The following is a 25,107-nucleotide window of genomic DNA, read 5'->3' as shown; positions in this document are numbered from 1 at the left end:
CGGTAGGACCCCTGGGCTCTGCAGGGTCGCCGAGGCCCCGGGGCTGTTCTGGGAGTCGTGCCAGAGCGCTGGCCCAGTCCCCTCGGTGGCTGCCTCTTCCTCCCACCTGCCCTTTCGGAGTCTGTGCTGGGGGTCTCCCCAGGTCACCGCCCAGCAGTGTCAGGAGGCAGCCATCATGGAACAGAGCCCCAGGAGGCAGGTTCTCAGAGTGAAGGTATAGAAAGGAGACCGTTGTGGAGGGCCCGAGTGGTGTGGTGCAGTCAGCCAAGTGGTTTTCCAGGGTCAGATACAGGGGGCAGGTGGAATGAGCTTCCGGAAAGGCGGTTGACACCTGCCATAGCCAGCATCTGGCCGTTTGTCAGTTTCTTCCCAGGGACGAGGGGTCTGGCTCCTCGGCTCTTTGATACATCGGAGAGTCAAACACTGATGGATCTGAACTTTAAGATGTGAGCTAGAAGTACTGTGGCTTAATATTTTTTAAAATGCTAGAGCAGTGCTGGTGAGGGGCACAGCTGTCCTTTTGACACAGCTTTGTAATTTGTGGGTTTGGAGAGCTGGGCAGGATATGGGTGATAAAAGGGACTGGGGTGATTTTCCTTAGTTACTTCAGACATAGCGAGATTTTTAAACCATGTGCCTTTTGTAATGTGAGAATAAACAAAGCTCTTACGTAATTCTTTAGTTATATTTGTGTGTTTTTTTCTTTGTTGTATTTTGTTTATGAGACATTTAATGTTTTAGAACATGTCTTCAAAGTCAGGAAGATATCTCTAGATATTTCTTCCTTGGAGTTTTCTTTCTTCTTCAATTCAGTGCCCCTAGAATTTTTCCATGGAAACCTTGTAACCAATCAGGTCTCAGTTGCTATATACAGTGATGAAAGGATTTTTGAAAACTGATCTCACATGACAAAGAAGTTTGATTTTTTTTTTTTTTTTTTTTAAGATTAGTATTCCTCTCCTATTCCTGAGGCCAGAGCCTGCATCTTATTTACACTTTGTGGCTAATGAGATGTTATTTAAAGAAAAAAGAGCCACTGGCATAATCTGCCTAATATTTCTTTCAGTTCAGTTCACTCAATTGTGTCCGACTCTTTGTGACCCCGTGGACACACCAGGCCTCCCTGTCCATCACCAACTCCCAAAGCTTACTCAGCCTCATGTCCATCGAGTCGGTGATGCCATTCAACCGTCTCATCCTCTGTCGTCCCCTTCTCCCTACCTTCAGTCTTTCCCAGCGTCAAGGTCTTTTCAAATGAGTTAGTTCATCACATCAGGTAGCCAAAGTATTGGAGTTTCAGCTTCAGCATCAGTCCTTCCAATGAATATTCAGGATTGCTTTCCTTTAGGATGGACTGGTTGGATCTCCTTGCTGTCCAAGGGACTCTCAAGAGTCTTCTCCAACACCACAGTTCAAAAGCATCAATTCTTCAGCACTCAGCTTTCTTTATAGTCCAACTCTCACTGGAAAAACCATAGCTTTGACTAGATGAACCTTTGTTAAATAGTTATAATCGGTCATAACATTTAGAATTTATCTGTACATAAAAGAGGAAAAGGACACTTAAAGGAGGATATTTAGCTGTAGGTTTAGCCAGACTGTTATTTAAAAAGTTCCTGATCATTTAATTTGTTGCCATTGCTTCTTCCACTTAGCAACAGGGCCTGTTGTATAGATATTTGAAGGTTTAGGAGTCATTATCTACTCTTACTGTCTGTGTATGTGACCGCACCCCCCCGCACCCCCCCCCCCCCCAGTCTGTCCAGATGATCTCAGAGGCAGAGATGCACACATTTTCTGGGTTATAAATAACATTGCCCTGATGCTCTTCTTTCCATAGCACTGCAAACCCAGCTCCTGTTCCTGTTAATGGTGTTAAGAGTAAAATCAATGTGTGGGGTCTTATTGGTTTCCCTAGGTTCTTCATACCTGTGTCAGTGGTTTGTGTACGTTTGCGTTAGATTTCTGTAGTGAAATCCACACCTCCGGAAAGCGCACAGTTGTCTGAGCACTGCCGTTCTCTTCCACAGTTACGCACGGAGCTGTCGGCCCGTGGAGCGCACCTTAAAAGCCCCGGGACAGAGGGCTCACTGCTGCCACAGTGGCTTCCCAGACTGCTCTTCTTCCCTCTGGGGCCTTTCCCAAGCACCTCCCTTCGCTCTCTAGTTCCGTGGTACACCAGGATTTGAAAGTTGGATTTCTCTGGCCTTCGAACTGTGGAACCTTCAGGCTGCAGATGGAATGCACCCTTCCTCAGCTTGTGGGAGCCTCCTGAGCGTGGTCTCCGAGCCTGCCCTGCAGGGAGGTGGCGCTGCATAGACCCTGCAGGGTTCCCTGGCAGCTTACGCCTCTTCGAGGTGAATGTTTGTGCTGATAACAGACAGCAGAGAGAAAGCAATTGTACTGAATTCACATTGTTTGTAAAAAGTGGAAGCACCTCCACGGATGTGGTGTGAAGGCATTTTTGGTTTGTCAGGGTATGAAATTCTAAAAAGCAGCTTTATGGGGTGGCACCGAACGTGACTCTTTAAGCTGCTTGGTCTGCTGTTGCCATGCTGCTGTGAGCCACGTGGATTGTGTCCGATCCACCAACTGATGGTGCCCGTCGGTGGGCAGAAGCAGATGCCCAGGCTTAGAGCATCGGAAGTCCACAGGCAGTGGGGAGAGCAGCCTGGAGCCAGGCCTGCCCCCGGGCTCCTCTGTCAGAGAGCAGCTAGTTTCCTCCGGTACCGTTTCCTGAGCCAGCCTTCCCCAGCTTGGCTCTGGGGTGGTTGTTCATAGCAAATATTTTGAGAAATAATTCACTTAACATACGATTCACCTGTTTCAAAATACACAGTTCGGTGGTTTTTAGTATATTCGCAGAGCTGTACAGCCATCACTACACTGAGTTGTAGAATGTCTGTCATCCCCCAAAGAAACCCTGTAGCCTTTAGCTGGCATTCCCGTCTCTCCCCCCACTCCAGGCGTTGGCAGCCACACTCGTCTCTCTGTGTCTGCAGATTTGCTTACTGGGGACTTCCGTGTAAATGGGATCACATACACCTTTTGTAAATGGCTTCTTTTCACGTAGCATACTGTCTTCAGGAATCACCTGTGTTTTGCATGTATTGATACTTCATTTCTTTCTATCACCAAGTATTTTTTGATGGTATGGATAAGTCACATCTGTTTAACCATTCATCAGTTGATAGACATTTGGGTTTTTTGGCTGTTATATGTAATGCTGCTATGAACATTTGGGTGCAGTGTTGTGTGTAGACATAAATTGTCACTTCTTTTGGGTCTTATACGTAAGAAGTGGAATTGCTGGTTTATAAGTCCATTTCTCTAACTTCCATTAGGAAGCTATTGGAAGAAGTAGCCATTAAGAAGAAGCGGGCAAGGGAGCGTTGAATTTTTTCATGGAACATGTGGTAGGGCTAGAAACCCACTGAGCTTAGGCTGTCCCGTTCAGCAACTAGTGTCTTTTCCTCCTTTACCTCTCCGTCTGAGTGGCCTCTTCTCGGGGGTCTCCTGTCTATACCCCTGGGCCACCCCACTGCCCTCATTTAACCCTGTTATGTCCTGTTGTGACATTTGTCACTAACATGAGTTTACTGAATTTTTCTTAGACTTTATACTGAACCGTAAGCTCTAAGAGGGCAGGAGCTTGTCTCTTTTATTCACCAGGGCATCCTTAATACCCAAAACCTAGCTTTTGGATAATGATGTTTCCTGGATCTCCAAGTGTTCTGGAATAGAGTGACTAGTATATGACACGATAAAGTGATTGGATAACTAAGGCTATAGGGAAACCCCTTCAAGAGAGACCAAACCTTTTTGGTAGACTTGCTGTGGCCCATTGGAGTCGGTCACGTTGGCCCCTGAGGAAACGGAGAGAAGGTACATGTGTCCCTTCAGAGCTTCTCAGAGGCAGTAACCCATGGTCACTGTTCTGCCAACAGTAAAAGTCTTTTCTCTTTTTCTTTTTTTTTTTTTAGCAAAGGCCATTTGTCAAATACTAATGAGGAAAGGAGGTGCAGTGTGTGATTTCCTGACAATCTAATTCCACATTGGAATGTTGCCATTTAGTGTCCCATTTTGATAGGGAGGAAGCTCAGTGAGGGAAGGCTCTGAGCTTTCCTGATAGCTCAGCTAGTAAAGAATCCGCCTGCAATGCAGGAGACCACGGTTCGATTCCTGGGTCAGGACAATCCAGTGGAGAAGGGATAGGCTACCCACTCCAGTATTCTTGGGCTTCCCTTGTGACTCAGCTAGGAAAGAATCTGCCTGCAATGCGGGAGACTTGGGTTCAATCCCTGGGTTGGGAAGATCCCCTGGAGAAGGGAAAGGCTACCCACTCTAGTATTCTGGCCTGGAAAATCCCATGGACTGTATAGTCCATGGGGTTGAAAGAGTCGGACATGACTGAGTGACTTTCACTTTCACTTTGATAGGGTGGGAAGGCTCACTGTACTGTGCTTCAGGATGGACTCATCATGGGCTCCTGAATTCTACTTTTTGGAGCCAGCTTTCTTGAATAGTATTGATGACATTAAATGAAACAGTATATATACAGGAGAAGGAAGAAAGGTTGGAACTTGCCTGAGAGACCATGTAAAACTTGATGTTTGGCATCACCTTTGGCCCTCACTGTCACACTCCATTTGCATGTCAAGTGTGATGATGCCCGTAGCAGGTTTGGATGATTCCTGTTTTGCGCGTTGCCATAGCTCTGGTCATAGCTGGTAAAATCTGGTATTACTGGCTATAACCAGTTACCGTAGAGCTGAGAGCTTTGGGGACTGACTCAGCAAGGTTAGGAAAAAGAGCTGAGAGCATGTTATCTTAACTCAGGGCCTGGCCTCCGGGCAGCACACAGGGCAGCTTTGCATTCCCTTTAGTTAAAACAGTGTGAAGATCGCAGCCCTTTGAAAGTAAGGAGCTATAAGGTGAGAGAGAGGAGAAGGGAAGTGTCGGAAATCTCAGTGTGACAGGCATGCCCCCCCCCCCCCCGCCACCGGACTGTGCCGCATGAGAGACATCCCAGACCATCCAGATGCACCGGAATGGAATGCTGGAAAGGCCATCTGTCCCGGAGCCGCTCTGGAAAGGTCTCCCCACGCCCCCCAGCTGCCGTCATGCTTCCCTCAGCAGCAGTCAACCCACTTTAAAGCAATGATAAATCCAATTTAAGGACACAAATTGAAAGAGTAGATTTGTTTATTGCGGTGTTAGACTTATCAACTCACAAAAGCCATGAGCCTTGGTCTTTCTGTTTGCAGATCTAAAATGGAACTCAAAATGAGGTTTAATGTGCTGCCCAGATCATGTTCCCTGGATAGATTTTTTTCCCCCCTTCAACAGTAAATTTTAGAATCAAAAGGACTGAAAAAGAGGAATGTTTCCTGTCATAAATAGGTTGGGTGGCATTCTTCAAAGCATTTTACAGCTTCCAGCCGTGCATTGTAATTTGAAAGTAGCTGAAAAGCAGTCTGAGTTCTTAAAATGGTACGTTCATTCAGAAACATTTATTAAGCAGATACTTATGTGCCAGGCATTGAGACTGGGCCTGGAGATGGCCCGGGGCCACTCAGGCCCAAGCTGTCACCAAGCTTGTATTTTATTGTTGGTCAAGACAGAAACTACTGAGTAAGGAAACAGCAATTTCAGAGAGCTGGAAAAGCTGTAAGCCCAGCTCCGGGAGAGTGGCCCAGGCATGGGGAAGCAGGTGGGGTTTATGAATTCCGGGCTCAAGAGGTGAGTTAAGGTGTGCGGCCATATCAGTTTCAGGTCACTGACTAACCTAGGGTGTGCTGAGTGAGGGGGACCCCAGCACCGTGGCCCAGTGTCACAGCAGGTGTCCTTGTTCTGGACCTGTGTCGACTCGTAGACCCTTGTAGCTTCTTGGTAAAAAGCTAGTAACACACTTCGGGACTTTCTAGAACACACTAGAAATGGACTTCTGGCATCGTCGGATGACTGAAAGACTAATGGAGCTGTGGTATATCAATAGGAGGAAGCATCCTACGCTTGTCGTCGCATCAGAGTATATGGACCACACTAAGCTAGTGAATCTGGCAGTGACACCTGGAAAATAAGGAAAAACATAAAATAATGTGTCTATGTTGTTTATATGTGCTGAGTTACCAGTTTACAGCTTTTAATACTCAATAATAAAGCCAGGGAAGCAGCCAGGTACAGGAGCCACAGGTGCTTTTTCAAGCATGGCTGTGAGATGCGCCAAAACACGCTGTAGCCCTGGGCTTGTGGTGACAGAAGATAGGCCGATCTTCTGCTTCTGACCTGGGCTGTGTGGTCAGTGGCCGCGTGGCTTCCAGAACCAAGTTGAGGGGTGTTGGCCAAGCTGTTGGAACTGACCCGTTCTGTCTCACCCCTTCAGCATGTCTGCTCAGCCTCTGAGTCCATTGGCTCTTCAGTCACAGTAACTCTTCTGTGTGAGGCAGGTTTTCAGACTCCATTCCAAGGAACCCAGCCTCCCACCCCCAACCAAAGGAGTTGAGTATTTAAGATGTTTTCTACCTGACTGATTTAAACCACTTGAAGAACTCACTTATATTTTTCCTTCTTGATCTGTCTATATGTATATATACTGGAGTTCCAAGTTACATTATTATAAGAATTAGGTTTAAGGAATGTCTGAAAACTACTTTGGGAAATTAGTCCATTAGATAGTAAGTAGCCTGTAGGGGATCATTCTCATAAGAATTTTTATTTCTTTGAAATGGCTTGTTAAAATTGGAAGACCAAAAAAAAAAAAAGATAAAAGGTATAAAAGAACATTGAGAACTGTAAAGTGTTAATGAACACAGGGTCTAGGTTATGTTGTTGGAAACAGAAGCATCTGGTCAGTGTGGGGGACTGGGAGTGAGCTGGTTCAGGGGATTATTCTTCCTAAAATTGGTGTTTCCTCAGTGTCCAATCCCCCACACACCCACGCCAGGCGCCTTGCGTTCACACTTGGCTGTAGGCTGAGAGGTGCTCTGTTTCCCAGGGAAGCCAGAGCAGGTTTCCTGTGCAAAGCAGTTCGGCCCACAGAGGAAAGAAAAGCCCCACAGTCAAGAACACCCTAGATTTCCTGGCAGGACGGGCTGACACTGGCCGGAGCCGGCTCACAAAGGCTGCCTGGCTCTGTGTTCTGTGGCGACATGCTGGTGAATTGGGGGCGGGCGGGGGGGGCGGTGTTAAACATTCACCAGCATGGGCTTCCTTTGCAGATCAGGGGTCAGCAGCCTTGAGACTGCTGCTGTCCAGCCCACTGCTTGTTTTTTAAAATAAAAGTTTATCTGAAGATAGCCATGCCCTCTCATTGACATACTGCCTGTGGCTGCTCCTGTGATACAGGGCAAATGGACTGAGAAGCTATAGATGCTCACTGTGACTCATGACAGAAAAAGTTGGCAACCCCTGTTCTAGAGTTTAATAGCAGTTAGTTCTGGATACATTAAAATTTTCAGATTGAAAAGAGTTTGGGGAGAGGTGGGCAGGTGGGGAGTTATCTTTCAGTAGTTTTTCTTTCCTTTTCCAGGAGGGAGCCCCAGCAAGGCAGTGGTTGTATCACAGAGGTGCCCATTGGGTCATGGGACTTGTCCCTGAATCTGAGTCATGGTTTGACCATACAAGGCAGGTGCCGGATATCAGAGGAGCCAGCCAGAAGTCATTCAGCTTGCCTCTTGGGTAGCGATAACGTCCTTGAAATGGTAGAAATGCCATGCAACTCAGGCTGGTGCTGGGGCCAGGCTGTCTTTGCAAACAGTTTGCAAAGTCCCCAGGCATCTGGCCCCTGGGTGTACTTCCCAGGGGTGGCCTGAGAAGTGCCCGCTGCCCCAGGCTTGAGGACCCTCCTGCAGGCTTCCTCCCCGCCGGCCGCTCGGCTGCTGTCTCACTGTCCTGAGTCCAGGCTCGTCTTCCTGGGCTGCTGTGTGGTCCCGCCCCCCATCCCAGTCCTTCCCTCCTCACTGCCCACCTGACAGGCACTTTGCTCTTCTGGTTTTCAGCAGTTAACAGACTTTTCCTTGGAGTTGATACTCTCACGTTTTTATAAATTCAGTAAATAGAACTTTTGAAGTAGACAGGCAATGACTATGAGGGTCGCTGTCCTAATGCTTTTGCTGTGGCAACCTGGGTGGGCGCCCACAGCAGCCCACGAGCAGAGGCTGTTCTCTCCCCCAGCCTGGGAGACAGCTCTGCGGATCAGGACCCAGGGGTCCTGAGATCGCTTCAGTAGATCATCAAACAGAAAAGAGCAACAGAAACTTACCAGTAGTTGCCATAGTGAGGGAAACTGTTAAAAAAGAAAGGTTTGTTTCTCTGTGTGTGTATACACATGCATACATAGCCTCTGCAGAAAAGGATTTGGATCTCTGGCCCATGTCTGCTCACGTCTCTCAGGTGGCTCGGGCCTGTTAGCACAGATACGCTTCATTGTGTTATGGGACCGGCAGCCTGGCCCTGGGCAGTGGGCACACTCCTGCCCTGGCACTAGCTAGCAGGATTTGGGCTGAACCAGCCACTGTCTGCACTGAAGTCTCAGGAAAAGGTGGGCTTCCAGGGCCCTGTGAGACGACACGCTCTGGAGCTCCTGGAACAGGGGTCCCCCAGCCCTGCTCTTCACCACCACGGGCAGCTCCACCTCTTCCCACTCCTGAACTATCCCTTTTCTGATTTTCTCAGCTTTCTTATTCTTTTCCTGACCCGTTTCCCCCCCTCCCTCACCCTTGCCTCTTTCCTTTGGTAGCCTGACAGCGTTGCTGGAATTCAGGCTAAGATGTTGGCTGGCTGAAGGCTTTCAGGTGATTCCTAGTGTGGGTTTGGAGTGACTTTATGAATCTGAATCACAGTTGAAAAAGTCATTAAAAGTTTTTTATCTCTCTTGAGACATTGTGGTATAATGTGAATATTTAAAGTGTAAGTATTGATCGGTTTTGGTGTATGTATCTACCCGTTGAATGCCGATGCTGAATGAACAGAGTCAAGAAGCCACAGATACTGTGGCTGGGCCAGACGTTCCCATAGGTGTATATACAGTGTTCACTTTTCATCTCACAGAAGAAGTTGAAAGACGAGGTGACCACTGACCCATTGATGATAAATTAATTAGAAAATAAAGAAGAGCAGGTCTACAGAGTGGATGGTTTTGTTCGTAGAGCCCTGCCTCCGCTTCTGAATTCTCTACTGCTCCCCAGCACTGAGAACTTCACTTTCCTCCCTTATCAACAGGGGAGGAAGCTGGGTATGAGTGTGTGAGGGCCTCTGTCAGGGATTTCTTTGAGCTTCTCAGTGGTCTGGAGAAAGGAAGATAGTCCATGAGTGCCCGCTGTGGAAATAACTGCTGGGAGAAATTGAGACAAATGTCACCCTGCTGCCACATTTTCAGGAAGATCTCCGTTCCAAGTGGTGACCAGTTTCCTTGCAAATTTTGGGTCCTCGGCTAAGAGAGATTTTCTTTGTTTCTTAAAGAAATACAAAGAGAAATAAAAACCCTGTCCACAAGCGAGAAATATTTGGTGGGCCCTCAGCCTCACACAGCGTCTCTGTGATGTCTTTTAAACATCCTGTCATTGAAATTTTGCAATATATTTAATTCTCTTGTAATGAAAAGGCCTGTTGTTTTTCCTGCTCTTTGTAGGGTGGGGAAAGGGGTTGGTCTGTACTTCCTGGATGCCATGTTAGCTTTCAGGGGTCAGAAGACTAGATCTCTTATTAATTGTGACAATACACTGATTTTTAACAGGAAGAGAAGTGGCAACGCTGATTTCATATTGACTGTGAAGGCCTCTCTCACTCAGCCCAGCTCCTGGATCCTCTTCCAATCATAGTGGACTTACCCTACTAAGAAACAAACCCTAATTTGTGTTTTGTTGTTTCTGTATGTGTAAATAAGATAAAGGAGAGCAGGGGTGTTGGGGGGGAATGGGAGGCCAGTAATAAATACCTCCATTCTCAGAATGAGGTCTAAGAAAATATAACGTCCCCAAGTTTTGGAATGATCAGCAGCTGTCCTTGTCAAAGGCTTGGTGCACAAGCCTGTCCTTAGCTCACGATGGAGCTGACAGACTCTCTTATACTTGACCCTGCTAAGAAGTGGGACGGCTGTCCCCAAGTGCAATTGCGAGAAGTAAGGCTCTTTTGCAAGGCCCCAGAGCAGGTGGCCCAGTGCCCTTGCTCTCACGCTGCACGGTGGCCCTCCCACCAGGCCTTCTCCTTTACCGGAGCTTATGAACAAAGAACATGGCATTTCCGGTGCTGCATGGATGTACCTGAGGCATCTAGGTTTCACTGAGTTGGGAAAGAAACCAGAGAAATGGACCAAGGGACCCTTTTGGTTCTGTCCTGTACTCGAACCAAAACACAAGAGTGGGATCCGGTTGTTCTGGGAGCTTCCTCTGATTGGTGCAGTCTGGGCTCTGTTCAGTGGTTATTCTGCTTAGAATATCTTGGTCACTACCCTTTCCCCTTTATGCTGTCCCTTTCTGTTGGCCATATAGGAAAGAACAGTTTGTTGAAGGTGGAAAGATTTCCAAGACCTGTCCAGCCCAACCTGCTTCCCTTTTGTTGTGATGATCCTAGGCTATTAGCTCATTTCCGTGCACCTCCGAAATTCCTTTGTGGATGTAAAAAGTTCGTTGGCATCCTGTTCTTAGAAGTTCAAAGGGCCTGGCTGCCTGTAAGCAAAGGGCACCAGCGTGTGTCTCAGAGTGTGCTGTGGCCTGGGGGAAGGAGTCTTTCCAAAGAATGTTTCTTTACTTCGTTCCTAATTGTTTGTGTGTAAATCTATTTATAGTAGATTAAAGGAGAGATCCGGCCATCAGTGCATAATGATATAATTTACAGGGGCCCCAGCCAAAATGTTGAAGTTGCTTACATTTTACTATTGCCACAAATGGATTGCTGTAAAGGGTCTTCCTCTTTCAAAGGCAGTAAAAACAAAGAGTGATGGAAGGAGGCTTTTTTATTTTTTAAATGCATGTAATCACTTCCATGTATAGCTAATGTTGAACCAATAATGGAATATAAAACGGTGGACTGCTCACTGAGCATAATTGAGAGGGCTTTACTGCAGTAGACAATGGCCCAGGACTGGATTTAGGTAGAATCTTGATGTAAAGAGCATGTCTGAAGTGGCCTAGAGATGAAGAGGTGGTGGGGGAGTGGCGAGACTGCCTCTTATCAGCAGAGGCAGCCAGTGCGGGGATCAGACTCCCATATTGTCTGTAGGATTTGGGGGAGGGCTTCCTGACAAATTCCTGCTGGTGAATCTTTCATCACTCATCTTCACTAAAAGGGACACACATGTAACTTGTCTGTTTTCCGTAGATTGAGCAGCAAAACATGCAGCCAGAGCTGCCTGCATCAAGGTGGTCTGCTCTTCTCTCCCCTCCAGCAGATACCCCAAGCTCCTCAGAAGGCGCTCCCTGCCTCTTAGGAATGTGGAGAGCAGTGTCTTCTGCCTTTTACTGGGTGTATTGTTACAATCAGCAGCATTGAACCAAATCACTTATTGCAGGAAATTAAGTAGTTGTGGTTTATGAAGGAAACCTTCATGGACAGCATCCTGCAGGGCAGAGCACCAGCCTGCCTGGCTGGGGGCGTGCGTTTAATTCCCCAATTACGTTCTGCATTTATGTACTGTATGGCAAAATTGTATTTTAAAACATCAGAACACCTAAGTGAAACATGCACTTTCTTCCCGTAAAGTTGACTGGCAGCGCTCTTAACGAAGAGCATGATTCCTTTCTTTGTAAAAGACGTTAAAATGAAATTTTAAAGTCTCAACAGTGTTAACAGAGTAATTTCTTCTAACAGGAAAAGTTCTCCATCATTAAACTTGTTAGGCCACGGAAACCTACCAGTTTGTTGCTTATAGGATTTTCTCTCTTTTCTTAAGGTTCGCCATCGCTGGTGTGAACTCATTGTTAAGCACAAATACACAAAAGCGTACAGAGACGTGGAGAGGTTCCTTCAGGAGGATCAGGTAAGTTTCATTTTTCAGCAGATGGGGATTCTTTAAATGCTGTCCCTGACTGTGCAGTATGCTTAACATGGGGGCCCAGTTTGTTGCCTTCTCTACTTAAATAACAAATACTTCAGCACTTGGCAATGATTTTGAAGAGTTGGAAGGAGCGTACCTACCCAGCTTTTTTCAGAAGCTCCCCTGGTTTGATGGAGCTGTGGCCCACTGCCGTTACCAAATAAAGCATGGGCAGACCTCATTACATCTTTGAACCCCAGGTTCGTTAGGTGGGGATTGTGGCCCAGTGATGCGATGGTGTGTATCTGCGCCTGTGTGTGTCGGGATGAGACCGGGCCCGCCCCGGCTGGCTGGGACAGTCTGGTCTGTGTCTGCACCTGCCACGCCAGGCCGACCCCTGTGCTGAGCTGCCTTCCCGTGAGGACTTTGCTCACTGTTCACCGAGGAGAGCGGCCACCTTGCAAGGAGCCCGTGAACCTGTTTGAAGATGTCGTCTCTGCCACCTCCGCTGGGCCGCAGCGTGGGGGTCCGCCCCTGCCCCATCCCCCGCCTGGTGGGCCGTGGAGCTGCACGTGCCGTGTCCCCTCGGCTGTGGCTCGTTCCCTCGGCATGGCCCGCGCATGCCTCTGAGTGAGCTTTCTGCAGAGCGCTGCGGGCTGAGAGAACGGAGCCATGTTTCTGTTGGGGTGGCGAGTTGGGGCAGCGCAAACAAAGGCTCTTTTGAGAGGATGGAATACAGGGGGCAGCCAGCAAGTAAGGGCTCGTTATTCCCACAAAGAAAAAGACATGACTTTGTACCAGAAGAAATGTCACATTTGCACAGTTGAAGCAAGAGGTGTTTGGAAACATGGAGGGACAAAATTTAAGAGCGACTTAAAGTCTGTTCTGAAAACCAAAACTGACTGCACTGTATTTGGAACCATGATCTCTGCCAGATAAGGGTTGCCATCAGCTTTTTCAGAAAGAGATTTTTGAGCTCCTCACCACCAAGTTTTCGTTTCTGCACTGTCGCTGGAAGCCCTTGCTCCAGCAGAACATAGCATAGCACAGCTAAGCTTGGAACAAGAGCGAAGGCGGAACCAAAGGGATCTTTTTGGTCTTTGCGAACATAACCGTTTTTAAAACTGTAGGAAAAACACAGATGTGATTTTCACAGCATTGTTTTCGAGACAGAAGAGCCAGTGTGTGCCCGTGGAAGGAGGGCAGGCGGGCTGGGCTGGGGCGGCAGGAGTCTTCCAGGGCGGCCTGAGGTCCCCCCCACCCGTGTGACAGGTGGTTTTCATTTCCCAGCTGTGCTTGGCAGGAGGCAGGCCCACGTCTGTGTCACACACACAGCGCTCAGGTCTCCTCGCAACTGCAGGGGTTCCCCTAGGGTCAGTCGTCCTGGGAGCCTCCCTGTCCCTGTCCCCCTCTGTCCTCAGTTCAGCCACCAGGGTTGATGGAATTGATAGCCGAGAATTCCTTGGGTGAGTTTCAGTGAGGAGAAGGGGATCGGAAACTGCAGGTTCCTGAAGCACCGCTCTTCAGCTGTCTGCCTTTTCTAGGGCCTTTGTAACTTCCAGCCCAGCACGTTTGTGTGAAGCAAACACAGACTGTGCACTCGAGCGCCTGGGGACACGTGATTCCTTTTCCTTACGCTCTCTGGCCTCTGCCTCCCACAGGCCATGGGCATCTACCTCTACGGGGAGCTGATGCTGAGTGAGGATCCGAGGCAGCAGCATCTCGCCCACAGGTGCTTTGAGCTGAGCAGGGAGCAGATGGACAGATCCTCAGCCGAGGTGGTGGCTGAGATGTTATTTTAAAGAGGTGATTCTCTCTCTCTCTCTCCCTTTTCCATTCTTCGGCTCTAGCTGAGATTCCTCCTAGGAGCCAAGTGAGTCAGTAAGCCAAATGGTGAGCCGAGAGCCCTGGCGGCTTTAGTCCTGGGCTCCCGCCCTGAGTGAGGGGTAGGTGGCATCTCATCTGGCTGAGCGGCCACGAAACCCCATGCCGTCCACCCTCGCGGAACAGCCCCCTCCCCAGCGCTGGTTTGACCGCTTCAGGTTTTGTTATTTGGGGGAACAGGATTCACAGGAGAACATCTTGAGTAGGTTAGAAGGTGAGCTGGAGAGCATGACCTCCCCACCCTACCTCCCCAGTCTTCAGGGTGAAGGCTAATGTGGGGGTGTGTTGCTGGGCTGTCCGGCATCCTGAGCTGTGAGGAGGTGTGTGGGAACTTGAGGACCCCCGGGTGGTCCCCCCGGCAGGAGAGGCTGGCAGGGTGGCCTGTGCCGGGCACCTCTCCACACAGCGTGTCCACAGCAGACTGCCTCATGTTGGAGCAGAGTCGGAGTGGGAGTCCTAAATGATTTAAACTGCTTCCTCTGTTAATTGTGCTTGAAATTGACCTGTTAGATCTACATTCGAGCAGTTTTAACTGAATTTATGCATTCTAAATGTAATTTAGCAATGATTTGTAGGTTTTATAAGTAAAACTTATAAATTAAAAGTATTTTTTTTCTTTACCATTATCATTTCTATGACTCTCCGGGTTTCTTCAAGGTTTACATGATAACAGGGCATGTCTGATTTTGTGTCTTTTTTTTTTTTAACTTCAGGTTTCATTCTTCATGTTGTATAGATTTTCTATAATTTTAATGGATATTTAATATTTTATGTTGATATTGTTGGACATTTAATTTGCTTCTGATGTTTTGCTCTTATAAAAAGCCATTTCTGTCTAATATGTTTAACTGCCTTATTTATCTGAGAGAATTCTTACTACTGAAGAGGTTCTTCCAAGAGGGTTGAAGAGCTGTGTTGGCCAGGAGGGGGGAAGTAGTGGGAATTGTTGCCCCAACTGTGTGTCTCGTAGCGAAGCAGCCGTGTGCAGGCTTCCCCAGCGCTCCAATCGGGCAGCTTGCGAGCCTGTTCAGAGACAGCCCAGTTTAAAAGCCAGAGCGGTTACACAGTTACGTGTTGCCAGCCTCATACAGTGATCAGTACAAATTGCATTTCTCTTTAGATTTGTCACTTCCCAGTGTGTGTTTCTGGAAGTGTGTGAAACTGCGGTGGTGCAGACTGTGCCTTTGATGTTCCCTGGCTCCAAGTGGTGGAAGGCCACCGCACGTGGTGATTCTTCATTGTGCTTTTTTTGCCCCAAGCAGGCAGAGGAGGAGTCTGGTCAGGAGCCCCCCACCCCTCTGCACTCCTGGATGAACGTAGGGGCCACTCACATGCCCTCTGCCCGCTCCCCGCCTGCTCGGTGAAGGGCCGTGTCGGGGCTGCCCCCTGAGCTGCCCCCTCCAGCAGTCGGGAATCCGTCCCACCCCTTGAGGGTCCCCACAGACACCCCTGACACTTAGAACCTTCGCCCCACGGGGTGATGGGCTGAGCGATTGAGCACGGCAACCCCCGACCAGCTGGTTGGTGCGTTTTTCATCTCCCAAAGCTGCGCTGGCATTTGTGTGGTCATCTGTGAGTCCTTTGATTTTTAAAAATGATGTCAAACACCAAGCAGAAGTAAGGCCCAGGTGGTAGCGTGGCAGGCCTGGAGGTGGTGTCGTCGCCTTGTGTCTGAGGAAGCTGGTGCGTCCGATGTGGGCGGCACCGCCGCCTGGAGTGCTCTGGCTGCTTGGGTTCCTGGCATGCTGATTTGTGACTTAAGATTAAAATCACATTGCCAGGGATTACCACGCAACCATGACCCTGACTGCTGCTCCAGAAGCTGTAGTTGCGCTCTCTGCAGTTCGGGGAACAGATGCAATCTCGTAGCTCCTCTCTGCAAGCAGAAGAAGCTGACAGCCTCGGAAGATGCTCGCCGGCCCTTTCCTTATGCCCAGCGACGACCTCTCTGACGAGGTGCAGAGCTTAGCTGATTGGTGAACAGTGACTGGTTTCCGCTTTGTTCACAGTGGCTAAGTTCTGCACCTGAAGAGAAGGTGAGATGGGGCCAGTTAAGGTGGAGCTGCTGAGGCAGAGGCCGCTGCTGAGCGGTCAGCTCGGGGCCGAGCAGGATTCTGGAGGATAAGGGCCCGCCTGGCCCCAAGGATGCACTTTGTCCTGTTACGAATGCAAACATTTTGGTCCCAAAGTCTACAGAAATATAAATCCACTAAGTAAACATCTGTCTGAAAGTTCAAATGTATTGAAAGCTGCAAAATTATTCTTTTAAAAATCTAAAAGCAAATGAATTACAGATGTCCAGTAAGACTGTCAGCGGTAGATGGCATGTGAGTAGAGCTGGGTACTTTGAAAGGAGACTTCCTCTTGTGATTTCCGAGCGCGGTGAACTCTCTCTTGTGTTTGCAGTCCAGGTCTGCGTCTCTCCTGCAGCGCCCGTGGGACGAGGCCGCGCGAGCTCCCAGCCGAGGCACTGCTTCTCCGGGCAGTTGGACCCGCCCTCCGGTGCCTACTGAGCTGATATCAGTTCTCATTTTACACACTGGCTCAGTTCAGCAGGAACAGGAGTCGAGCCCTAGAGCAAAGCCTTCCTGTTTGTAAGTGCCCAGCGGCTTGGGAGCTGGGACTGCAGCTGCGCGAAGACCGGCCCGAGCGTCCGCAGCAGAGCTGACCGGCAGCGGTGGTGGCCCCTCTGTATGTGTCCTGTGTGTGGGGGTCGGTAGAGTCAGAGTTGTGTTGACACAAGAGAAATGAGCTTCCCCCCGAAAAGGCAGAATGCCATTAGCGCCATGCGTGTGACGTGGGCAGCGCCCACCTCTGTCATGGTGTACCATGGCCAGAAAGCAGGCGGAGTGACTGCGGGCCTGAAACAGGCCGCCTCTTTAGGATCTGTCCTGTGACTGAAGCCCAAGTTACAGCCACTGGCTTTCACAGCCGTGTGTGAGCGAAGCAAATGGCTCGCGGTGCAGCTGTTAAAGCCCATTCTCGGGGCTGTGAGATGCGCCCTGGTCTCTCCCTGTTCTCTGCTCATGGTCCTCTCTCCAAAGCTGAGAGCAAAGGTTACTTGTTTACAAGAATTCCTCCGTTGTGACCCGGCAGTAAACTTTATTGCTGTTTCCTTTGCAGGAAAGATCACAGCGAGAATCTTATTCATGCATCTGCTCGTAGCCCCGGTGGGCCCAGGCTTGCATGGACCCTGGACATGAAAGGAAGAGCGATGGGGCTGCTGAAGCCGGCAGTCAGTGGCTGCCTGCGCCTTGTGGGGTGACCCCCCCAAAGGTCCTCGCCGCAGATCTTGTGTCAAGAGGCGGACCCTCATCAGCAGTCTCCGTGGGGCCATGTGATGCCTTCATGCCCATCCTGGATGAACCACTTCAAGATCCTGAATGTTAATTGAGTTTCCCCAGTTTCCCCTTTGAGTTAAGTCAGTTCTTCCACCCAAACACGGAAGGTCCCTGAGGCACATGGGAAAACTCACTGCACCTTCTCCACCCATCCCTCAGCATGTGGATCTGCATTTCCGCACTCTGAGAAAACCAGAGCTTGTCTATTAGGCCCAAGGAGCTGCTGCCCACCTACTCAGAATTACATTGATAAGTCCATTATTTAGATTTTCAGAAGTTTTAATAACTTTTGGTAGAAGTGCAGGAAAAGATTCTTTAAGATTTGTTGATAATATAATGGATTCATGTTTTTTTTTTTCCTTCTTCCTGTTTACTTCTGAATTTAATACTTAAAAGAGAAAAGGGTGTAGTGTCCGCATTCTTGTCTCCTCCTCTTCTCACCTCCCTGGTTCCTCTAGTGTTCAAAGTGGTGCTGATACTCCGGGAGGGGGCGGGGGGGTGCGTGTGCCTCCTGCACCTGATAAAGGCTCCGTCAGGCATCGCCGTACGCCACGGGAACCTGTGCTAATGGTGCTTCTCTTTCCCACAAATGTTTGAAGTTAAGAATAGAAACTAAGCTTCCCGGGATTGCCCAAAGGGAAGGGTGGCCTTAAAACACCCCAGAAGCCACAGTGGTTGGTGCAGGCACGTGATGGATGGCGTGAGGCTCAGCTGAGCGGGAGTGGACCCACCGGCCTGCGCCATTGGCGCCTGGGGCCAGCCTGGGGGCGATGGGCAGCTGAACACAGCCCTTCATTAGACGCTCCTGACCTTCAGAATTATGTAACAGTGACTGTCGTTTTAGAAAGTTTCCTGAGGGTTGATTCTCTGCTCTTACATGTCTTTGCATATGTTGCTTCTGTGTGCTTTGTTTACCGTGTCGGTATAATAAAAGTCTGATTTTTAAATAGGAATAAGTGTCAAAATGCTGTTATTTGTGAAAACGTGAAATAAATGACTCTCCCTGTGGTTGGTATGTGTTGGCCCTCTGAGAGGCAGAGCAGCAAGCCTGGGGCACAGCCGGTGTCTGGCTGCAGCCAACCAGTCAGCCTGGTGGTTTGGTCTTGTTTGACCACATGTTTGTTTTCTTTAGAAACCACTGAGGCACGGCTGAGCTGCCCCGCGAGGAGTTCTGCCCCAGACAGCGGGTCCCCTTGCCCCCGTGGCCTGCTGCCCTGCGCTGGTTCTGAGCACAGGTGCGGCAGCAGGAGGGGCGCTCAGACCCATGCCGAGTGACAGCCTCACTGGCCATGGCTGTGGGTAGTTTGCATCTATGGGCACGGGCCTTTGGGGGGTGGGGGGGTGGCCCTCCGGCCGCACTGGTGTTCCCGTCTTCTGAGCTCCTGGGGTGGTTGTCCAGGTTCCCCCCCACACCTCCTGAGAGGCCAGAGCCTTGCTGGGACTGCTGGGCTCCAGAGTGGCCACCAGTCAGCGAGGACACAGGCTGTGGAACTAACACTGCATTTTTACGTGGCTTGTGCTGTGAAAATAGTTCTGTGGTAAGGGGCAGGTCCTAGGACCGAGGCTGCTTTATCAGCAGGACCTGAGCACCTTGGGAGGGATGCCTCAGTCCAGGCGTGAGTGTTCGCAGAGGACCCAGGATCCCCAGGCACAGAAGGTGGTGGTCTCGGGGAGACAAGGGTATGGGAGCCTGCCCTTCCCGAATCCTCCTGTGCGTCAGGCCTGCACAGTGGGATCCCCAAGATCACATAGTGACTGGCGGGATTTGAATGTGTGTCCACCTGTCTTCACCCCGAAGCTGAAGCTCCAATACTTTGGCCCCCTGATGTGAAAAGCCAACTCATTAGAAAGACCATGATGCTGGGAAAGATAGAGGGCAGGAGGAGAAGGGGACGACAGAGGATGAGATGGTTGGATGGCATGATTGACTCAATGGACATGAGTCTGAGCAAACTCTGGGAGATAGTGAAGGACAGGGAAGCCTGGCGTGCTGCAGTCCATGGGGTTGCAAAGAGTCGGACACGACTGAGCGACTAAACAACCACCAGCAGCACCCCCTGGCCTGGGGCTCTCCCCACAGTTCATCTCAGGATGTAGATCGTCCCTTTGGTAATAAATGCTTAGGGACACCCGGTTTTGTCATTCAGTCAACAGAAGACATGAGAGCTCTGTCTTCCTAACCGAGTTTGCTGTCGGGATGGGCCTGGGTGGGGCCAAGTGAGCACTAAGCTGGAATCTGCTAGTTATGTTCCCGTGGACAAGTCCCCAGGACTCGCCTGCCTGGGAGTCGCTTATTTAGCGGCAGTTTCTGATCTTTGCTACCCCAGGAATGGTATGTTTCCAGCATCAGCGTTTCCAATCACGTTCCCAGGGTGAGCAGACAGGATGGAATGAGCTCTGCCCTCCAGCTGAGATGAGGAAATGAGCCGCTAAGAAGCTGCGTGGTCACTGACCAGGCGACACCTCCACCCAGAGGGGGACACCCAGCAGGAGGCTCCATCAGCTCCCTGGTCCGGGGAAGCAAGGAAACCCTGGCCCCTTCTGCAGTAGCTGTACGTCGGTGCTGGACTTCTGAGCTGTGGAGTCTGGACTGGGCTGCTCGCCCCGTTAGCATTGCCCTCGGTCCAGAACCATGCTGAGGTGACAGCTGGTTTGAGACCTGGTTAAACCAGTGAGGAGAGGTGGTCTTGTTCTCTGAGCAAGTGAAGTGGTTAATTGCCAAGTGACTGTCCTGAAATGGAGGTGCTCCCCCACCCAGCACAGGATCCAAGCCCTTGCCTCAGTTCCCCACGTGTTGACCTGGTTCTCGGGGCCCCACAGGGGGGACTGCACCCTGGCCCAGGCCTGGCCGTCACCCCCTGGCTGGCCTGGAGAGCCCCTTGCCCTCCCTAGCCACCCACTTGGCCTCTCCACCACCCCTGGGCCTGGACCCAGGGCTGGGGGCCCTGGTGGGACCCATGCAGGACCCAGAGGTGGGAGAGGAGACAGGGAAGAAGTCAAGAGATTCAGGTCTCCCTTTTGGGCTCTATTTCAGTAAAGAGTTTCAAAGCACTTATTTTGATTGGAATTCCACATCAAAACATGGCAATAATAGTCACCACCCCAAACAAGATACAGAAATGTCACATTGGGCAGAACCTGGTGCTCCAAGGGCAGTGACTTGAAATAGCAAACCTCGTCCCTAACCTTAACCCACCGCTTTCAGTGGAGGGAAGACCTCTAAAAGAAAGGTTTCTGCAACTGGCCTGACCCCACAGGCACTCGGCAAAGGCCTGGGCAGTGCCATCTAGACGGCTGGGCCTCTGCAGGGCGGTCTGCCCACACCGGCTTGCCCCGGCCACAGCCGGCCTCAACGAGGGCAGCGGTAACCCTCCGGACAGCTGGAAGGCAGAAGCTGAGTGGCTCCTCACGAAGAGCTGGTTTTTCTTAGAGCCTTACACTCCAGGCCAGCCACCTCATTCTATAGATGCAGCCAGCTGGGGGCGGGAGGATGAGGCATTTGAGAAGGAATCTGCCCAGAACTTCAGCAAGGCCAACCCGCCCTGCAAGGAGCATGGTGTCCCAGCGCCTTCTGCCAAACAGAACCCTGGGTGTCCCGAGCCTGTGCCTTCCCTCGGGTGGAAAGCTCACCACACCCCATTCCCAAGAAGTTGGGGGTGGTGGGGAGGAATGCTTCCTCTGGCACTTTGCCAGCAGGTAACACGTGTCAGATGGTACCTTGCAGCATCCTCTCCCCAGGACACCTTGGACTGGACCATCGCAGGGGGCAGAGAGAGGTGGGGGGGCACCCTCTGTGCAGGGCCCAGCCGTGGCAAAGATGCCATACAAGGTGCCAGGATGGTGCTGAGCCCAAGCCTGACCACCTGGAACCTCCATGGCCCAAGGTTGGGGCTGGAGACGCCTGGGGGTTTAAAGGGCTGCCTGGACCTCCCAGGGCAGTGCCCAGAGGCCAAGCTCAATGAGGAGAACACTCAAGCCCTGAGGCTACTGTCGTGGGACAATGACCTCGCCCTCCCTGGCTGGGCCCTGGGAGTTTACAAGGTGGAAGGGAGGAAAAGCTGGCTGGGGCTATTCATGGGTGAGGTTTTATAGATCTTTTCCCACTCTTTGGTGCTGTCTGGGAGATTGACCGGCTAATGAGGTATTTCTGTTCCAGTCCAATGACTGGGGGGTGTGAGAAAAAGAGGGAGGAGGCTATCAGCTAAGCCTAGGGGCGGAAGGAAGTTACCATAAAACCACAGATGTTCCCAGTGGTTCCCAGGACTACCGTTCTGCCTGGACGATGGGTGGGCATCCAGGCACCCTGGCATTGGAGCATCGGAGCAGAACAGGCCCGACCCTGGTGCAAGGACCAGCCAAAAAGCATGCTCGTGAGGGTTGGGCCTGAGAAGGGCGGCTGGTGGCGGTACCGGAACCCCATGCTTGCCTATCTGTCTGCGTGTGCGTGTTTGGGAATACGAATCAGAGTGCAAAAATGCAGATAAAGACTTCTCTGACCGCATGTTTTCCTCTTCTCCAGACCGCTCCCATAAAACTAATCTGGTCCGTTCAAAGTGTTGTTTGAGATAAAGTAAGTTCAGGGGTTTGCTTTCTTAGACCCAAGGACTGAATTGGGCCGAACTGCTCCAGGGACTGTCCTCAGCCTCCAGTAGCACTGCCTAGGCCCCTGGCCTTTTCTGGGCAGCTGATGGGGTGGCCAGGGCTCCCTCGTGGGATGCCCACCTTGGAGGGCAAAGCTCCACCCCGCAGGGCAGCCTCGCGCCACTTTCCAAACAGTTCCTCTGTGGCTTTGTCTGGGAAGCAGAAGGGATCGGGTCCACACGCAGGTTTCTGTTTTCTTAAGCCTTCTTTGTACTCCTTCTGCCTATAGCTTCCTCCAGCCCGAGCCTTTGGCGATGGTTCCACCACTGCAGGCCCAGCACAGAAGGTGTTCTTGCCTGTGGGGTGGAGTGGGAGTTACTGAAACCGCCTACCTGACCACACTGCTTAGAGTCTCAAGTTCAGAAAGTTCTTTTCCAACTAATAGGCCACCTTTGTCACATGAGTTCTGGCAGGACAAACTTTGGAAGTGGAATGTGTTTCTTAAGGCCAGCAAGAACACTCTTGGTTAGATTGGAAAGGCAGGAGTGATAACTCGGGTTTTCATGTTCTCATGGCAAAATTTACGTCTCCTGGGACTTGGACATCAGTCCCGCCTAAGGAGGGAGGCTCAAGAAAATGTGAATTAGGGGGATAAATCAGCAATTTAGATAGGAGCCTATTTTAGTGTTTGCCCATGGGATGATACAGGCACAAGGGTGTATTTATGTTGAGTTATAAAGCAAAGACATAACGTAAAGGAAAGGAATTGTAGCTTTATGATTTTTAGCTGCTTTAATAAATTAAGTGATTATGTCAAGGAAGAGAGAACTGCAGAAATTGTGGTTTCACCGCAGCTGGGGGCTGAGGAGGCATTTTGTAGAGCAGGAGAGGTTATTAGTAATCACAGAAGCTGGGCAGATGGACAGATTGACATCAAGGAAGTTGAAGTCATGGCCCACAAACTGCCCCAACTGGGGGGAACCAAGGCCCTGGTCCTCAGGCCACCTTCCCTCTAGGTCAGTGTACTTCTTTCTAGAAAACTCTTTATTTGTAAATAAGCTGTGACGATGATGCCGAGCTGGTGGCTGAGCAGGTGCACCAGAGCAGGGGTCTCCTCTCTGAGTTACAGGTGGGCATGGAGGCCTGCTTTCCTTTGCAGCATCCTTTAACAGTGAGCCTTTCTTAGAACGAACGTTCCTTTACATACTGATGACTGTAAATTCTTTTTGCATACATCAGATGTGCAAACAGATATAAACAGCATGTAAACAAAGAGCAAGCACTGTTCCACCTCTTGACCATCTCCTCCTCCAGGGCCATCACTGTGAGCAGAGTGAGGGCAGAGACGGAGCAGGCACTCCGCGGCACACATGCAGACCCCGGCTTACGCGTGTGTGGGGCAGAGTGCACACGGGTCTTTCCACGGCTGCGACATCTGAATGTCCCATGGCTGAGTCGTCTCCTTAGGTCCGTTTATTCAGATCCCAGCCCTGCTCGATGTGACCTGTGTAATCTTCTGGACTTCGGTTGCCTTATCTATAGGCCATGGACAATATCATTAGGTGGTCGTGAGAATTACATAAATCAATTTACGTAAAGCCCTGATAACAGGGCCTGGCATCAACTGTAAAGTCATGTGCTACGCTTTGATGGTTGGTTTATTTAACCGGCCCTCTACCGAGGAAGCTGTGAGTGTTTCCAGTGCCCTGGGCATTCTGCGTATACACAGGTAGCAGTGCATCTGTGGGATAATTTCTGGACTTGCTCACGGTGGGTCCACGCAACCTGAAGTGGGGGGAGGCAGCTCTGAAGAACCGCCTTTTTGTTACTAGATAAAAGGATATATAATTCAACATTTTTTTAATTTAATGTTTTACTGCAGTAACATATATGTGAAATTTATCATTTTAACCATTTTCAAATGTACATTTCAGCGGCGTTAGGGACAGTCATGCCATTGTGTGCCCATCACCACCCATCCACCTCCAGAATTTTGTTATCACCCCAAAGTGAGACTCACCCATGGAACAGTAACCTTCCATTCTGTCCCCACAGCCCATGGCACCCACTGTCCTATTTTCTTTCTCTCCAAATTTGACTATTCTAGGTACCTCATATGAGCAGAATAACTCTCCTTCCAAGAAGCAAGCATCTTTTAAGTTCACGGCTGCAGTCACCATCTGCAGTGATTTTAGAGCCCAAAGAGATAAAGTCTGCCACTGTTTCCATTGCTTCCCCTTCTGTTTGCCATAAAGTCATTGGACGGGATGCCGTGATCTTAGTTTTTTGATTGCTGAGTTTTAAGCCAGCTTTTTCACTCTCCTCTTTCACCCTTATCAAGAGGCTCTTTAGTTCCTCTTTGCTGTCTGCCATTTGGATGGTATCATCTGCATATCTGAGGTTGTTGATATTTCTCCTGGCAATCTTGATTCTAACTTGTGAGTCATCCAGCCCAGCATTTCACATGATGTACTCTGCATAGAAGTTAAATAAGCAGGGTGACAGTATACAGCCTTGACGTACTCCTTTCCCAATTTTGAAGCAGTCCGTTGTTTCATGTCTGGTTCTAACGCTTCTTGTCCTGCATACAGGTTTCTCAGGAGACAGGTCAGGTGGTCTAGTACTCCCATCTCTCTAAGAATTTTCCACACTTTGTTGTGATCCACCCAGTCAAAGGCTTTGTCACAGTCAATGAAGCAGAAGTAGATGTGTTTTTGGAATTCTCTTGCTTTTTCTTTGATCCAGCAGATCATAAATCCTTAGACTAATTCAACAAATACTTGTCAGGTACCCATGGTATACCTGCAATTATTCCAGGCACTTGTATTGGAGACAGTCAAGTATATAAGTAGATTGCCTGGGGTCCATCCTATGTAGGGCCTTGAACGCTGTTTTAAGAATGTTGGGTTCCACCATGCTCTGAACAGGGGTGTGACGTGAAGGCAGTTGGAAATGATTGCTGAAACTCTGCTGGTCGGTGAGGGTGGGAGCAGGGAGAGTAGGCGATGCTGGTGTCTCAGAGGAGGGCAAGGAGCAAGGAGCGGTCAGAGACAGGGACGTCCTTGTGACGGAGACATGGGGGTGAGAGGAGAGCAGGGCAGAATGCTTACAGAATTGGGCCTGAGTCCCTGGATAGTTGGAGCCACCATCGACTGACTTGAGGAGACTGTGGTTTTGGTGCAGGGTGGGTGGGCTGGTGGAATCAGCCCATGTTAGTTTGACATTGTTGCTGACCACCCAGTGGAAATAGCTGGCGGGCCGTGGGTATTCAGGTGTGTGGTCCGGGGAGGAGGTAGTCCCTCTGCACAGAGGTGGCTTGTGAAAGGC

General features: G+C 50.0%; 1 protein-coding gene across 6 annotated transcripts in view; it reads left to right on the top strand.

Moving 5' to 3' along the window:
- The window catches only part of AOPEP (aminopeptidase O (putative)), a 393,408-nt gene extending 375,253 nt beyond the window's left edge, over window positions 1–18,155 (top strand). For all 6 annotated transcript variants that reach the window (XM_061163690.1, XM_061163696.1, XM_061163694.1 and 3 more), the window contains 3 exons: window positions 11,891–11,977; window positions 13,636–13,780; window positions 16,982–18,155. In XM_061163690.1, coding sequence (XP_061019673.1) covers window positions 11,891–11,977; window positions 13,636–13,776 — 228 coding nt within the window. In that variant the 3' untranslated portion in view covers window positions 13,777–13,780; window positions 16,982–18,155. The remainder of the gene's footprint in view (window positions 1–11,890; window positions 11,978–13,635; window positions 13,781–16,981) is intronic.
- The last annotated feature ends 6,952 nt before the right edge of the window (window positions 18,156–25,107 follow it).

The sequence above is a fragment of the Dama dama genome, chromosome 16 (genome assembly GCF_033118175.1).
Source record: "Dama dama isolate Ldn47 chromosome 16, ASM3311817v1, whole genome shotgun sequence".
In the NCBI taxonomy this organism is placed as follows: domain Eukaryota; kingdom Metazoa; phylum Chordata; class Mammalia; order Artiodactyla; family Cervidae; genus Dama; species Dama dama.
Note: the sequence above shows the minus strand (reverse complement) of the source record. Positions and strands in the feature narration are given on the sequence as shown.